This window comes from Mycetomoellerius zeteki, unplaced genomic scaffold, assembly GCF_001594055.1.
Source record: "Mycetomoellerius zeteki isolate Tzet28-1 unplaced genomic scaffold, Tzet1.0 scaffold221, whole genome shotgun sequence".
Classification (NCBI taxonomy): Eukaryota; Metazoa; Arthropoda; class Insecta; order Hymenoptera; family Formicidae; genus Mycetomoellerius; species Mycetomoellerius zeteki.
In genome coordinates this window covers 957,419-974,437 of record NW_017257184.1, presented here as the reverse complement: position 1 = coordinate 974,437, position 17,019 = coordinate 957,419, and the positions used below count along the sequence as shown (strand labels likewise).

General features: G+C 36.4%; 1 protein-coding gene across 3 annotated transcripts in view; it reads right to left on the bottom strand.

Moving 5' to 3' along the window:
* tei (irregular chiasm C-roughest protein teiresias) overlaps positions 1-17,019 on the bottom strand; it is a 368,837-nt gene that overhangs the window by 117,086 nt on the left and 234,732 nt on the right. For all 3 annotated transcript variants that reach the window (XM_018448499.1, XM_018448497.1, XM_018448498.1), the window contains exon 6: positions 3,860-4,201. In XM_018448499.1, coding sequence (XP_018304001.1) covers positions 3,860-4,201 — 342 coding nt within the window. The remainder of the gene's footprint in view (positions 1-3,859; positions 4,202-17,019) is intronic.

Here is a 17,019-nt window from a genome sequence, read left to right as displayed (position 1 = left end):
TACTCGTAAATTTAATAGATTTATTATAAATACCGAATCTCTTTTCTTTTGTGATAAACAAGAACCTGTTAATATATCTAATAATTATTTTGAACGTAATGTATGCATAGAAGAGTTGCTCGTCGACAAAGCATTAATTATTTGACACATTGACCCGACAAATCTACAGCAATTACTTCTTCAAAGCTGAAATCGGATTACGAATGGCGACTGTGCAAACAGCGCTTTGTCATAACTTATGTAGGATACTATTGCATTTGTGTGCTCTTTCAGAGCGATTAAATTCTCATTGTAACTAACAAGGACGACTCAGTAGTGTTTCCGTACGACAACAACGGCACGATGTAGAGATTCCTGAAGTGCCAATTAGTACTTCAGTATTTCAAGTGCAAATACGTACAAGTGTTATTATTTGTTATCATAACTGATGACTTAATACAAAGCTTTGAGAGACTACATCTCCGTGAGAATATCGTTTCCCCTTTTAGAAATCTTTATACCGTGCAGCTCAAAAAGCTATAATGAATATATCAGAGCATACAAAATAACTTTCTATATAATCTATGGTGTTACCAAATATACGCAAACTTATTTAAATTAAATAAATTATTTGAACAATATCAGTAAAAGTAAAATAGCTGTACAATGCAGTGTATACTTGATTTAGATATCTATTGAACTTTATGATACAACGAATAATTTAATCACTTTTTATAACTTGTACATAAAAGAATGTCGAAGTTAGAAGTTTCGACGATATCTGCTAAGAATTAAGGTGGACAAAGTTGCAGGATACTTTGATAATTACCGCATAAAAGAATAATAAGTTTTTTCCGAAACTTCATCATTCACAGCGTGAATCTTCGGTTTAACGAAGCGAACGCGCATAGATCGATTAGAATGTACATTGAGATGAAGCTTGTCTTGCTTGCTTGTGTATCCAACTGCGGTTACAATTTTACGGCTATGCTCGCTACATATTCATAGTGCACTGTCGGGCTGGGGAGACCGTTTCGGAAGTTGCTGCTGTGCGTATTCGGGTCAGTTGCAAATAACGAATGTCGCCAAAAATCAGGGTGATTTATAGCGAATCCGATCGCGTTTTCCGGCCGTCGCCAGCAAGTACAAATCGAATACTCTGGCCGGGAGAGTCGAACTTATGTAAAATAGCCGCGGTCGCAGCAGCGCATCCGCCGCGCGACTCGACTCGGGGCGACAAACGCGCCATGATGATTAATCGCGTTGTCGGCCGCGCGGTGCGATTTAAAAGTAAAATCATTTATTCGATATGGGACGGGGTGGGATCCGGCGATGACAACCGGTAATAGCCTGCATTACGCGTAATGACAAACGGCGATGCGCCGCAACGATATGGAAAGTGGGTCACCATGTGGGTTCCCCTTTCACCCCGGCGTCATAAAGGCGTCCCAGGACATCCCAAGCGCCTTTAGCGACCGTTCTACCGGAAAATTTGCTCGCTCAGATGCCGACAAATGTACCTCTTCTGTCCTGTCCTCGACGCGACAGCCGAGGTACGTAAGTACGGCTGGAATAAATTCGCGACGAAAAAGTAAAAGAGAAAAAGAGAGAGAGAGAAGAAAGATGTACAGCCGATCTGTACGATATCACTATCGCCCGTAAGACACCCGCATTCTCTCTTCCGTCTAAGACGCCGAGCGTGCAAGCTGTTCGTCTAGAAAATTTGCATCCTCGAGACGTTTCAGCCCGACTGCTCACGCCCGTATCGTCTTTGAAATTAGATATCCGCACCACAAATTCGATGACGAACGCGAACATTCTCAAGTTGAAGAAAATATTGCGAGGAGAAAAATTGCGATGAATATTAAACAAATTGAAAATACGCATTGTCTATTTTTTCGTCCATTTACCTTTTCATCTTTATATTATATTTTCCGAAAAATCTGATACTCCGCGATAATGTAAAATAAATTCTAGTTATCTATCTAGTTTGTTAGATAAGTATCATTCCCAAGACGAGCATTCGAAGTTCATTACAAGACGGCAACATTAATCACGCGATCGATCGGCGGTGTCCTTGAAAATTCCCGACGGAAAATTCACGTGTCTCGGATATCCTTGCCGTCTTTTTCCCCAGCGGTTAAACGACTCGCGGTGAACTTTCTCCTTCGTGGAGTAAGTTCTCGGGAAGCTCGTTCAGCCTCGGGCCGCCGGACGATGTGGCGTTCGGACAGGCGTGAAAGGATTAAAAGAACGAAGTAATGTCGGCGTACAATGGGCTCCCCTTGCACTCACCACAAAGAAGAACTGTCCGCGACGGCGGAATTCGAGGCAGACTCCGTATAATCTAGAGCAGAGTTTCCTAAATTGTAGCTCATAACAAGATATTTGTTCGTCAGTCCTAAATGCAGATATTCGTAATTCGTTATTATTGAAATTAATGTTTCTTTTCTTATAAGACTATAGCTTCGTCGTAATGCAAGAACTACTAAATTATTTTTTTCCAATATCTATACTATGAGTTATTCAAAATCGTTTTCCAACACAATGTTGTATTTTCCTCGTACGATGTATTTCCTTTTAACATAAAACTAGATATCTGAAAAATCACTCCTTATTTACTTTTAATTTGAAACTGATCGAGAGCGAGAGGATCGCGAATACACTCTACTCTGTATCTCGCAGGAGCGAAAACGAGATGACCGAGAAGTTCTCCGGTTGAAGAAGAAGAGAAGGCGGAGGAAACCAGCTTCGGGTGATATATCTTCGCGGTCTCGCCTCGACGAGCCTCCCCTAAACGCCTGAAGAGGCGACGTGCGGTAAAAAGAGCGCAGGGGTGGTGCTCGCGCGCGCTCGCACGCTTCTACCGGTTTTTGTCCGCGCTGCGGAACTCCCGTTAATCCCTTGGAGTTTGCCTCGAAACCGGCTGGAGAAGCTTCTTTCGGTGACTTGGACCACTCCCCAAGGTAGGGGCGACGAAGAGAGCGAGTCGGAGGGAGACTTTCCGACCGCGACTACTGGATGCGAGAGTGGCGAAAGAGGCGCAACGACGCAAAATAAACTACCTCCACGTCGCATAATACACGGCGTCACCCCTGAAGTCACCCACCCCGAGACTTTCCCAACGCCGACACCGCAACCTCTTTCTACGCAGGCTCTTGTAACACGGTCGTCGCACCTCGAATACAACACGGAGTCGTTTCTTCCCAGTTCACGAGCTCACTTAAATCAAGTCGCAAGTGCCATCGGATTCAGACTTAATTAAGTTTATACTTCAGTTTCGATGGTCATACGACTCGTCTGCCGCACTCGACACACATTACTCGTTACTCATTTCCGGTACGATGGCGCGCAATTAGGTTTAATATCGCGGAAATTCACCGGCTCGTGTGCCCGTCAATTCCTGAGTAAAAACGACCTGTGGTAGAATTATTTCACACTGGCTCTATCTCAAAATGCAATTTAAGCTCATGCATATGTATGATAACTGCTGATTATTTTCTGTTATTTTTGTATTCTGGCGTACCGGTTTGTTGTGAGTTTTCAGAGAAGTCTAATTATACAGATATTTTAAATTAAAAATTAAAAAAAATCTTTTCAGAGAAGTAAACGGATGACAAAACTTCATTTTTGATTGATCTTTGGTCAATTTATTTTGATAAAAATCGCTCGAAGTGTCTCTATTGAGAAATTCAATGAAAATTAAAAAGTAACAAGAAACGATAATTTCAATATTTTATTAAAGAAAAACATCGCTCTTTTAAATTTATTTAGTTTTAAGAAAAAGGTAAATAAAAGATGAATTACGTTCGTCGTTTTCGCATTAGAGATTATTTCGAACGTAATACAGCTAATGTAATTTCGTATTGTCGATACTCACATTGGACATCGAGCAGAATGCTGGCGTTCATTGGTATCATCAGCGTAATGTGGCGGGCGACACAAACGATAGTGGCGTTGTGATGTCCCCTCAAGACCTTTAGGTGAGCCCCGCTGCGTCTGCCGGATGTTGAGGGCAACACGGTGAGGTTGTCTGGCGGTTGTTCCGGGCCGTCTAAAGTGGCTTGAGACAAGGTCATGCCCCACGCCAGAATGGGCGGTGGGTTTCCACCCTCGGCCGCGCACTCGAGAGTGAGCTCCGAGCCTTCCTTCACCGGCACAAACTGGTTTCCGGGATCTAGCCGGCGGCCATCTATCAGCAGATACGTCCCACGAGGTGCCTCTGTAACAAGGAACCATGCGGTAACAGCTTCAATTAGTGACCTCGTAACGCTGAAAAATCTGGACGCGAATGCAGTTATTGCGGCGTACAAAAAGAAACGATTTGATAGCATCCAAAAATCTCTGAAACAGAACGCGTTTAATTGCCATGATGGTCACTGGTGGTCGACACTATCGAAATTTTTTAAAACTTTTGTAAAAAATAAATGCCATTTAATAAAACTTTGAATGGCTAGATAACAAACGTAAAGTAAAAAATGCACAATTTGTGCCATGTGTGAAATAAAATCATATTTGACTATAGTACGTACATATACGAAAAGAACGATCTTGCTGAAATATTAAAAAATTTAGCTACAGATCCCAAAATAATTTTGTTGGACCATCAAAATAGTTGTGTATAACGTTGATGATAATAGGTATAAATGATAAAGACACCACAAAAAATTTTAACATTCTAGCAACCAATTTAAATATTTTACATAGTTCTTTTGATAGTCCAAACAAAATTATTTTCATATCTAACTAAATTTTTAGATGCTTCAAAACCGTTCTTTTTTGTAATAATATACCGTGTTATTTTTTTTATTATAATAATGAAAATTCTACTGCGGCGAACAGAGTAAGCCATAAAAACAGGAATTTTTCTGCACAGAAGAAAAGTATTTTATATTTGCATTTATTTAAAGTACGAGAAATAAATAACAAAATCATTTTATAATCAAGCAACTTTGTTGTCGCTTCCTAGTGACGTGGCTATCATAAAATATATATTACAAACATGTAGGATGAGATGCAGCGTTAACGTCTCAGGCGAGCAATTTACAGTCGAGTGCAATGTTGCATTTAATCAGATTTACCAAACGCACGCGTGGAATAGTTTTTAGTCTCAGACGTGTTATCGTTGCTCGTGGATGTAAATTAAAGTCGTCCGTACGGCGGACTTTTTATGCGACACTGCAACGCAGCGAGGAGCAGAAAGTACAACATATGAGAGCCGCAATTTACAGAGCGACATTACACGTTGCGAACTGGCTTTTACGACAACGTCGGTACGAAAGCGTAACTTCCCGGTACGACTCCTTTTCTCATTTTGCGACGCGGTTTAATCGCCGGCGCGAATCGCGAGTCCCTTGAGGGATTAGCCCGGATACCGTCCCCTTGAAGCTCTCTTTAATTTTCACCAACTTTCAATTGGCCAGGTTGGGCTAACAACTGATTAAGCCCTGGCTGGCAACTCGGAGTCGGCTTTGAAAACAAAAAAAAAGAGTAACTCACCGTTCTATCCGGCCGCGCTTTTCGCTTCGTGAGAGAAGTAATCCGGCCGTTTGTCTACGTCGAATCTCCTAGGAAACCAGCGAGATGCTTTAATGTACTTGAAACTCGGGTTTTTATCCCGTTTTTCTCCCCTTCCTTTTTCGCTCTGCCCTCGACTCTTAAATGCGTCCGGAACTTATGCGTAATTAAAATCTAACGATGCAAATCGTCCGGTATCCGGGGTATTCTCGTGAGAGGCGTAAACACTCTAAAGTAGAAGTCGGTAAATTCGGTTATAACTTAACCCGTTTTCCGTCCGCGCTCTATTCATTTGGGACTTGTTGTATCCGTTTCGATTTTTTGCAAGCTCTTCTGTACCACAGATTGCTGGTTTATCGTCCATTAAGATCGGTAATAAATTGTAATCCTGTAGGGAGAGAAAACCGAGAAGCTATTTAACGCTATTTAAACCTACGATGGAAGAATGCGAACTTGAACGATGCTTCGAGGAAAGTTGTAACGATTTATACGGTCCAAAAGTTAAATTACAAGAGTAACGTGGTAAGTAATTCTTATTCGACAGAGATGTGAAAGAATGATGCAAACTGCAGTGGATTGCTTTTCGGCGCGAAAATAGAAAATTTGTAAAATTCAGGTGTGTCGTCTTATATAAACTGGCGACACGGTGCGCGCTGCCAATCTCTTCCAGTTCCAAGTTGACTTCTTCACCATACTCTCGCCGCGTTTCGATAAGATCTAGTCACGTTCATTAAATTTTCTCGTACTGTCGGCCTTGCCAAGACGGATGGTAGGGACGTTCTCGAAATAGGTCGCTGAATAAGAGGAAACGTGCAAAGCTTTCTAAAGACAGAAATTGTAATTGTATCTCCAGTATGATTTAATGTAATAAAATATAGCGCAGGCAGCACCTGCAGCACCGAGTAAAATGGCGCAGGCATGACGGAAAATTTAATAATACCATGAGATTTAATAATATGGCCGAGGCTATGTTCTTTTTCAATTTGTTAACTAAATATATAAAATATATAAAATTAATAACAAGTACGTTGAGGTACATCATACTCTTATACTTCATTTAATTTTATGTATTTTACTCAAGCTTTTTTTTACATATGTGCACTGAGAGAAAAAAGTTGCTGTTTCAAAAAAATATTAGTTGATTCACCTAAATGTAGCGGTCACGGGCTGTCAAGCAAATATTTGTTAATTCAACCAAGTATTAGTTAATTCAAATAAATGATATATTTTAAATTACAAGATTTTATTAATCTAAATAAATAAATATTTGAATTAAATAATCATTATGAACTAAACTAAATTTAGTTAAGTTAACAACTTTTTTCTCAATGTGATACGTAGCCAGTAAACACAAGAAATTTTTTTATTTGGGATTTTTATCTTATTTTAATTATTTTATGTTACACATGGTATTAACAATCTAATAAGTCAGAAACGTCGAGTGAGCAGCAATAAAAATGAAATGAATTCAATACTTGTTAATTCCAGTATTAGAAGCTTAGTCTATTACAGTGTAATGAGCATCTTTTATTGATATACTATATAGTATATTCTCTCTCTCTCTCTCTCTCTCTCTCTCTCTCTCTCTCTCTCATCTATAAATTACATTTTTATTTCTATTTACTGTCATATATTATATTTTATTTATCCTGTTTATTAACGTATTCAATATTACTTTTCAGATTTAAATAAAACTAATTGCAGTAATAAGGAAAGTCAATAATAGAATGTACGATTTGTTAATGACCCAGTAAACATCAACTAACATAACTGTTATAATTTCCTACTTAATAATGTAACTGTAATATAACACTCGTTGTACGTAACAGTTATATTGTTGAGTGGGAAATTGTAACTAACAGTTAGGTTATTGTTAGTTGATACTTGCTGGGAATTTTGAGATTATCAAACTTCATAGCATTCGCTTCATAGCAGAAGTATAACCACTATTATTCTCTGTGAGTTTAATTGTTCTTACAATATTGAAAGTTTTCTTAAGAAGTAAAAAGATTTTCTTTGTAACATTTTTCATTGAAATCTTACCTATTATCATGCATGTTATTTAAAACATTTTTGTTAAAGCGACGATAGATACGTCTCATTTGAAATGATATAATTTTGGAAAAATTCTTCCAGATATACATAACAACCAGAAGATTGTATCAAGTCCATATTATACCTAAATAGTAACAAGAAATTCCAAAAACGTATCAAGAATCTCAACGTATCAAGAAAATCCAAAGATACTTTGCATACACTTTTCGCCTCAATCTTCGCTCTAAAAATCGCGGAGCCCGCTCCTTGGAAAGATTCCAGAACCATGTAACGCGATCGCGAATCGAGAAGAGAAAAAGGTTTGGAGGGAAGAAAGGTCCTCGCGCCGTTCTACGAATACGGTTATATGTTTCCCTACGAACGTATGCTGCTCCATGGGCGTTGAAAGATTGTAAAATCGGATCTTACTGAAAATATGAAATTCTCTCTGTAACATGAAGTACGGTATTTCGTTCCTCGTGCATCCGCATAAATTTGTGTTTTAATACGTGTGATATTAGATGTCTTAATTATCATATTAACGTGGGATTTAACATCTCGAAATGTGAAATGTGAAACATTGTTACATATGAATATAATCTCTCTGTTAGAACGAGAAAAATAAATGGCGTTTAAATACCACTATATTTTCACGATATGTAATACAATACAATTTTTCTTTGAAGAGAAATTGTTGTTTCCATCGAATATTACTAATGCTATTGATATTTTAGCAATAAAACCATGTTTCATGAAGAATGATCTTTATATCTTTTTGGAAAAAAATTAAATAGGTACAATTTAAGATTTTGATAAAATAACGTACAACGTTATTGTGTTTGTTTCCGTGTTTGTATCGCGTAAGTTAGTAATTAAGTTTGTTAGCTATGTTTTACTTATTTCACCAATAAAGATTAAAGGTTTAGATTGGGCAGTAAAATATCGCGCAAGCGGGTATTAGCATGGATAGAGATATTTTTGCTCGCTCGAAACGAGGTGAAAAGGGTTTAATCCTTTCCTAACACGTTCGAAGGTTGAACATGTGCACCATTTAAAATGGAAAGATGAGAAGAAAAAAAACTTAAGCCGCATTTGATCCAACAAAGTTCGCGTTGATCTAAATTACGTAATTAAACCTTTTTACGATAGCGGTAATAAAATCTATCGAATTGCGTTGAATATTAGTGGCATTTCTTCTCCAATAAGTCGATTATAGTTGAAAGTGAAAGAAGTTTTTATTACAATTAAACTTTGACATTAAAATTTATATTTGAATTCGACTTAATGCAAGTCGAACTCCAAACGACCCGATGTTTAAGACATAAATTTTACAATTTAATTGTGGGATGCCTGAGCGATAAAAATAAGGCAAATTTATGCTCAGAAGTTAAAGATGACTTTTGAAAATTTTCTAGTTGACACGATGCGCTTGAATTTTCAAGAAATGATCACGTAATTCACGATCTTGGAAAGCTTCCAAAGATTCAACATTGCACGGTGGCCATCACTGTAAAAGGAACGTCTGAATAGGGTCTCAGTAAGAAATTTTCCTCGGGTCGTCATGGGTTACGCCCAATGCCATGGTGGATTTAGAAAATGTACGAGTCGCATTGAAACTCATATCAACGTTCCGAGAGCGCTTCGGATGTGTGGGCGGAGGAGGAACGAAGAAGTCCACACAGCAGGTGTTAATACGGAAACATAACGCTAGAAACATTCCCAAGACGCAGATGGAAACGCATTCGCAGCACATGGCACCATATATGCCCCAAGAGAATCCCAGTTCGTCCTGTAGAGTTCGTAAAATTTCATAATATCGCGAGCACGCCCTTCGTCCTGCTTTGGGATCAGAAAGAAAGTTATGTGTAAAGAAAGCAAACAAACTGCTCGGTATGTGATATGATACTGCGTTTATCGTTTATAAACATATTATTCCTACATAAAGGTTTTACAATAACACTACAACGTGTTACCTGCAATAAAATTGTTTATGTTGTTATGTTTACAGCAGCAAATAGTCACGTTACATTTTATTTAAAAAATTGAACATGTTGCAAAAAAATTAAGTTCTTCTGATTTATTAATATATTTGTTTTGCGTACATCATATAATTAGGTTATACATAGATAGCATTAGATGGCATTAGAATGACGTCATCATGGTTATAGTTTAATTAAACATTAAAATTGATAAATTTTAATTACTATTTCCGGAACATATACCTGTACTCATTTAATCCTTTAATTAGGAAACAATCACAATAGGCAGTACAAAACATTAATATCGCTAATAATTAAATTATAATAGTCTATAACTTCACTATATGTGCATTCGTAATTAAAATAACAAAATAATACATTCAATTTAAATAAAATATCAGTTATGTTCCTTCTTTAAACAAAGAAAATGCAATTCTTTCTTTGCGTAAAGCGAAGTAATAATAAATAATAGAATAGCAAAAGAAAATTCTTTAACACAATATATTAAAGTACTCGCGCGGTACACAAATACTTGTTATATGCGAGTGTTGAAGATTGAAAAATATTTTGAAGTTGTATTGGTGTGTAGGAGGAGAGTCGCGAGCGCGAATTCTTTCGAAATTTGATTTAATTACTGAAGGGACGATGTTCTCCTTAGAGAAAATAACTTGGAGATTAAGGAAGAAAGACTTCACTTTCTGGTAATGAAGGAATCAACGCGGGACAAGGCAGTTCTTAAATGCGCGTAGCAATACTGGCGCATGCCGAGACGGAAGGTATGTCTGTCTCGAGACGCCACCTCTCTCCGGTATCCAAGAAACTCGAAGGAAACGTTAAATATTCAGAGCAAGTCTCGGTAATTTCGCCTCCGCGAGAAGAGTGGAATGTTTTTGAAGGTCGTTTAAACGCCGCAGCGTTTACGCCTTAACGACTCCAACTTCTTTCTCAAATACTTTTCCAATGCAATAATGAACAATGCAATAACGGACAATTATTAAACACGATATTTCGTTTTACAGATTTCGCTCATATTCTCGAGGTAATGAGATGGCTACGTATAAATAAGAAAACCACCTCGTCTAATTGTTTACAAAAAATTCAATTAACATTCTTCTTGTGCTGCTGATAAGAAAACACACGGAAGTAAATATAAAACAAGCATATAAAAATTATGGAAAGCTAAATTGCATTGATTTTACAATCAATGCAGTTTCTCCAGTTTCATTGAAAACGTAATCATACCATTAAAGTCTACTAAGTTCCAGCAAATCGAAATCACGCCGGTAAATTCGTCGAACATCGCGACTCGTAAACTTCTCTCTTAAGAGAGCAAATACAAATGGAATAAATCAATGCAAGCAATCCAATCAAACGCGGAGGTCTATTCCCAATAATTAATCGACCATGCGTCTAGCCCGTATCTCCGTTGATAAGTATCCGGCTTACTGATAATGAGAACTGTCAATAAGCCGACGAGTCATCAATGTACTTCGAGCGCCCGTCGGGGACCGTAAAACTTTGTGCGAGCTTTTATTTAGAAGTGAAATCGCACTTTTATACGTTGTCGTTATGACTGGCGAAACGGGCGTAATGCAGCACGTTCTCACGACTAACCGTCCACCGACTTTACACGTTCGGAATAAGAGCTTCCATATTTTGCAGCGTAACATAATTTCGAGCGATTTAAGTCATTAAAGGATTCTATTTTATATTTTACGATAAAATATATATCTTCGATGCACTTGTATTGTTAATACACTTTTATCGTCTTTTTTTTTTCAGAAAAATAGTCACAGAAGCGAAGATAAATAAATAAAACAGTTTTCTGTAATAAAATAATATTTTACTATATCCAGAATCTTCGTTTCGTTCAATTTTATCGAAAATAAATCTATTTCGTTATATCAAAGAAATAAATGAATCATAGTAATTAAAGTCATTTTTTACGTCTAAAAGAATGTTATCTGATATTTCATTTAATTAGACATATATGTTGGAGAATATAATATTTGACAAAACAATCTCACACGTGTTACGAAGAGAAACGACCGATAAATACCTAAGATTTCCTACCATTTCTTCGGAGAAAAACCTCCCGTAGAATCAAGCTCGCACGCATCACTGCGTTCAATCGACTTCACCGTCCACGAGATTCTCTTCGTCGGCGCTGTATTTGGTGCGGAAAGATTAGCTCCTTCCTTTGGTTGCTCGCTTTTTGCGGATCGTAGGAGAATCTCAAACCATAGGCTATCCTCGTTCCGGCATTCTGTGCGCGTGACGTTTCCCAGTTAGGTGAATGTTCGCTCATACCGCCGAAAACATTTAGGACCTGCCATTAATCTGTGCTGACAGTACACTTTCGGTATATTACGCCGTCAATGCTTTTTGGCGTGGAAGGGTAAATGATCGCTCGTTCTTAACCATCGATGGTCTATTTAAGAGATCAAGATTTAATCAGAAATGTAGCAAGACGAAATTAGTGATGCTTAATAATGTTCATATAATATTTATAAAATATTTAATAAAAAAATTATAAAAAAGATTAATTTCTAAATTAGCTCCTAATATTAAAAAAATCATATTCTATATAATAGTAGATAAATTAAATTATTTTTATGCATATATGCTGCAACATATATTTGCGTTCGACCGACATATAATTGCGTTTTTTCGCGTAAAATCATATGACTTGTATTGTACAATTAAATTAATTGATTAGTTAAATAATTAAACTTCCGGGATCATATAATAACTCGAATTAATAATAATTGATATAATATATACATTTTTTATTTGTAATAATGAATATTTCACAGCTTTCCTAAATAATAGATATTAAAATCAATACTGAATTTGACTTTCTAATATTTTTATTTTCATTTGCTTCATGAATGATATACTTGCATATTATTTATTGCACATTCATTTAAATATAAAACATACGAATATTGTTTATATATTCGGCTACATAATGGCATATATGTCTTCTTTTTCGAATAAACCATGATAATATGATAGAAATAAAAATAATAATAATAAAATGATATCATTTGTCATTTTTATAAAATATTTATTTAATTTAATATATATATATTATTATATGAATAAAAATATAAATTTCTTTTCATCTTGTTTTTATATATTCGTGAAAGTATATCAAATTCATTTTATTTTAACTGTGTAAATTCCAATAAATTAAATAAAAATTAAATTATCAGGATTTTTTAAAATGTATAACAAATTTCATATACAGAAAATGTTATGATATTTAATTCATCATTATTGGGATTGATTTCACAATTAGTTTATTTGCTTATTCTGTCGTATTTGTAAGAAAGGCATGAAACATAGATAATAGGGATAGTTAAGAACGCACATGATCGTAAGTTAAATGCGGAATTTCGTAGTAGTACGTGCTTAGAAGTCGTTGCACGCGAGTGAAATGCGTTTGCATACGAATGCTTGATGTTTGACGCGGTGATACGCGCCGCCAAAAAGAATAATTCGCTGCGTTCGCCGTGCGCAACAAATGCGCAACAGGTGCACATACTCGAACAGTGACTACTCGAAGGAAAACGAGTTGCCGTGATACAGAATCTCCTTTTTGTCTACATTAATCGGAATGTGTCACGTATCCAATTGCGCTCGGAACGCTAAGCTTTCAGGTCAAGTCTTTGCGTACGAAAAATTCAGTAATAGATCTTGGCCAGCATCACTGATACATCGTTTGCTGACGAAAGTTCAGCGATCTGTCTCATTACAATCTAATTTATTATTTTTATCCTAATACTTTATACAATATACTCAATATTTTTACATTCAACACAAAATTAGCAAGAATTTTAATTTAATTGGACTCACGTGATTGTTATATATCAAGAAAATTCAATGAATATTCATTTACATAACGCAAAAATTGAAAAATATATAAAGCATCTTGATGCAGACTAACTGTTTAGCGGAACCTTCACGATTCTTTTTGTGAAGTTTATCATTTCGCAATTCCAAAGTTATCTTCTAATATGTTAAACCAAACTGACAATGATTAACTCGAGAATATGTCAACGATATTCCAGTGCGATATCGTAATTGCAAGCAATCTGTTTACATAATCAATAAATAGATGCCATCGTATTAGAAGGAATACACCATGAGAGAGAGAGAGAGAGAGAGAGAGAGAGAGAGAGAGAGAGAGAGAGAGAGAGAGAGAGATATAGTTGCATGTTTCAGTGAGGGAAATATGTAAATAAGACCAGCTTCATTCACAACAAGTTTATCCATAATTTGAGCTATTTACGTATTACTAAGGATTTAATTCAGCTTTCTCCGAACTAAGACGTGAATTATATATACTATCCACATTACAATTAAATTATTACAATCGTGAAGCATCTAGGTCAAATTACAGATTTACTTGCGATATAGCAGCTTTCCAAATCTATCCACGATCTATTTATTCTTCAGATCGTCAATGTAACGAAGTGTTTTTTTTTCCCCTATATTCAATGCTCGCGTTGCGAATAAGCTTCGCTACTGATATGATATTCGCGGATCTCGTCAGCTGTCGTTTCCACACACGTTCCTTCCATGCATCCGTCGCATTATCATTGAGATACATCTTCGAGAATCTGCCGATCGTCAGATCCGACAACAACAGAAGCACCGAGAATAACGATGCTCCATACAATGACTAGTGATACATCCAAACTTGGATTTCGTCGCGTGTTGCGATAACGTCCTCGTGTGTAATTGGAGCCCCTAAGTGCCACTCAGACTTATCGCAATAATTTCCAAGGCAAATTCGCCATATTTCATTTTGCCGTTCTACGGTCTTTGAGCATCCCCTCGGCCCGAGACGGCCTGAAATTCCTCTCACAACGGCTGGTTTCCGACCGTGAGCTATGAAACGCAAAGCCCTACCGTTATTGGGCTACTTAGTCACCCTTTTCCTGTCTCTCGCCCGCGGCCATGAACGTCAGACTTTCGCAAATGGCGGCGTGAATGGGGAACCGAAAAAATTCTTCCGCCCTTGAAACGCCAATTAACTTTTATACGATCCACTAATTGATATAAAGCTAATGGAAGCACAGGTACAAAAGGACCGTCTAATGTTTCATTACGAACATGGGGAACCCGCGAGCGATCGGACGTGGTTGTGCGCAAAATTGGTACCTACAGTATCTGCACTCCTTTGATATGGAAAGCGAGCGCTTGCAAATTCTTTGAACGACCGAAAGCGGGCGCTTGCAAATTCTTTGAACAGTTTATGCGAAACTGGTGAATACATTGTATTTCCCCTACGAATCCTATACAATTCATATTTTTGTTTGGAGATCATCAGAAACGAATATACAAAGCATTATTTAGCATTGTCATTCTTGTACATTATTTATAATAGAACAAATAACACTTGAATATTCACATTTATTCTATCTTATCCGTCACTATTGTTAACATAACAATAGTGATTAAAAAATTATTTGTTTGTGAAACAGAAATAATCATGGCTAAATAGAGAATGTTTTTTGTATAGTAAATCTAGAATAAATATTAAGTGAATCTTTTAAGTGAATCGCGTTTTATATCATTTAAGGTTCAATTTTTCGAAGAAAGATATTGCAAAGATAACCCAAATTTCTTTAGCTAACTGCGCAAAAGTTAAGAGTTAAAATCTTGTCTTTGTTTCCTATTAATTGCGCGTTAATCTACCGCGATAAAATCCTTATTAACTACAACTCATTTATTGAGATTAACCGACACCGGTTTTTCTTTGTATAGCTCATATTATTTTTTCACAATGAAGATTGACGATTGGATCGTGTATGACCCTCATTGGTAGACTCGTCGAAATTTTATCACAGGCGCTACAAATTACAGTGAACTGACATGAGGGGTAGTCTGACATCGAGCCTGACAGTTTCGAATTTTTCAAGGGTTCTCTCTAGCTGAATGGGATAGGGAAGGGGATTCTTTTAACATGCAAATACCCCGGCAAGGAAGGCATACGAAAGAAATGTTGCTTCTTATAAAGCAGAGATTGTCGGCTCTATCGGCTCGAGGCTAACTTCGTCGCTTTAACGCGCGCACGATAAAAGTCCAACGTAGAGAGTTCCCTATTATATCTGAGGAAAATGTTCATCGTGCCTGACTTAAAACAAGTACTAAATTATCTTTTGCCTCGACGTGGATTACTTTGTGAGGATACTTTCCGCAAAGTATATCGAAGGGTCGTGAATAAATTCTGAACTTATGTATCGACGTATAAGTTCCGCGACAGCCTCTCGACTATGAAACATCGCTGTGTACATGTTTCAAATCTTAAAGATATCGGACTTTACTGTGTAAAAATATCAGATGAGAGAGATATCACCAGTAATAGAAACGAAATAAAACTCGCATTTAATTCTGCTGGTCTGTTCGAATCTATTTAACTCAAAATGTAATTTATTTTTTTACTAATATTTTATTTAGGGACTTTTTTTCTCTGATATTTAATAATTTCATCTGTTAATGTAAGATCTTTTTTATGAAACTTTTTTTTATTTTGTAAAGCTTTTTAACTCAAACAATATATCTAATCGTATAGTTGAACAGATCAACAGGATTAATAAAGATGAATAAAGAAATATGAGAAAAATAAATAGAATAAATCTATAAATAATTGGACACCATTATGCAATAAAATTTATAAGATACATGATCATGTAAATAAATGTTTTTCGTTATAAAAAGGATCGTTTTTCTGTAAAAAATAAAAGCAGTACGTTAAAGCTTTTAATACCACTGTCTGAAGAAAAGATTCAATTTTAATAAGACTGCAATTACGTAATGATGAGAAGAATTAGGGATGTTTCTACACTGAGAAAAAAAAGTTGCTGTTTCAAAAAAATATTAGTTGATTCAACTAAATGTAGCGATCATGGGCTGTCAAGCAAATATTTGTTAATTCAACCAAATATTTGTTAATTCAATCAAATATTTGTTAATTCAAACAAATATCGTATTTTAAACTACACGATTTTGTTAATCTAAATATATAAACATTTGAACTAAATAATCATTACGAACTAAACGCATTCAGTTAAGTTAACAACTTTTTTTCTCAGTGTATAATTTTTCGTGAAACGACAAAAGCGTTAATAAAAATTACGCAACAGAGAATTTTTCGCTGTGTTGCATCGCTATATTTCAGCGCCGAGATACTACCGTGTCTCCAGATAGGTGAAAAAAATTTTGTAAAGTTGATAAATAAATATAGGCATCCGCGCGCATCCGATTCGGCAATAAAAATGCCGCATTCGTACGACACACAATCTCAATCGACATTTATTGGTGAAGAGGCCCGGCTTCATTATCGTTGACAGATTCACAGTCGACGCGCTTTTTATACGTTGCGAAATGTCTCGTCGCGCTAGTTTCGCATTTCCTCGAAGGAAATCTCAAATTTTCTCGATGGATCATGAATGGATGAGAATGGGAGAGGAGACGGCAGAAAGAGAGAGAGAGAGAG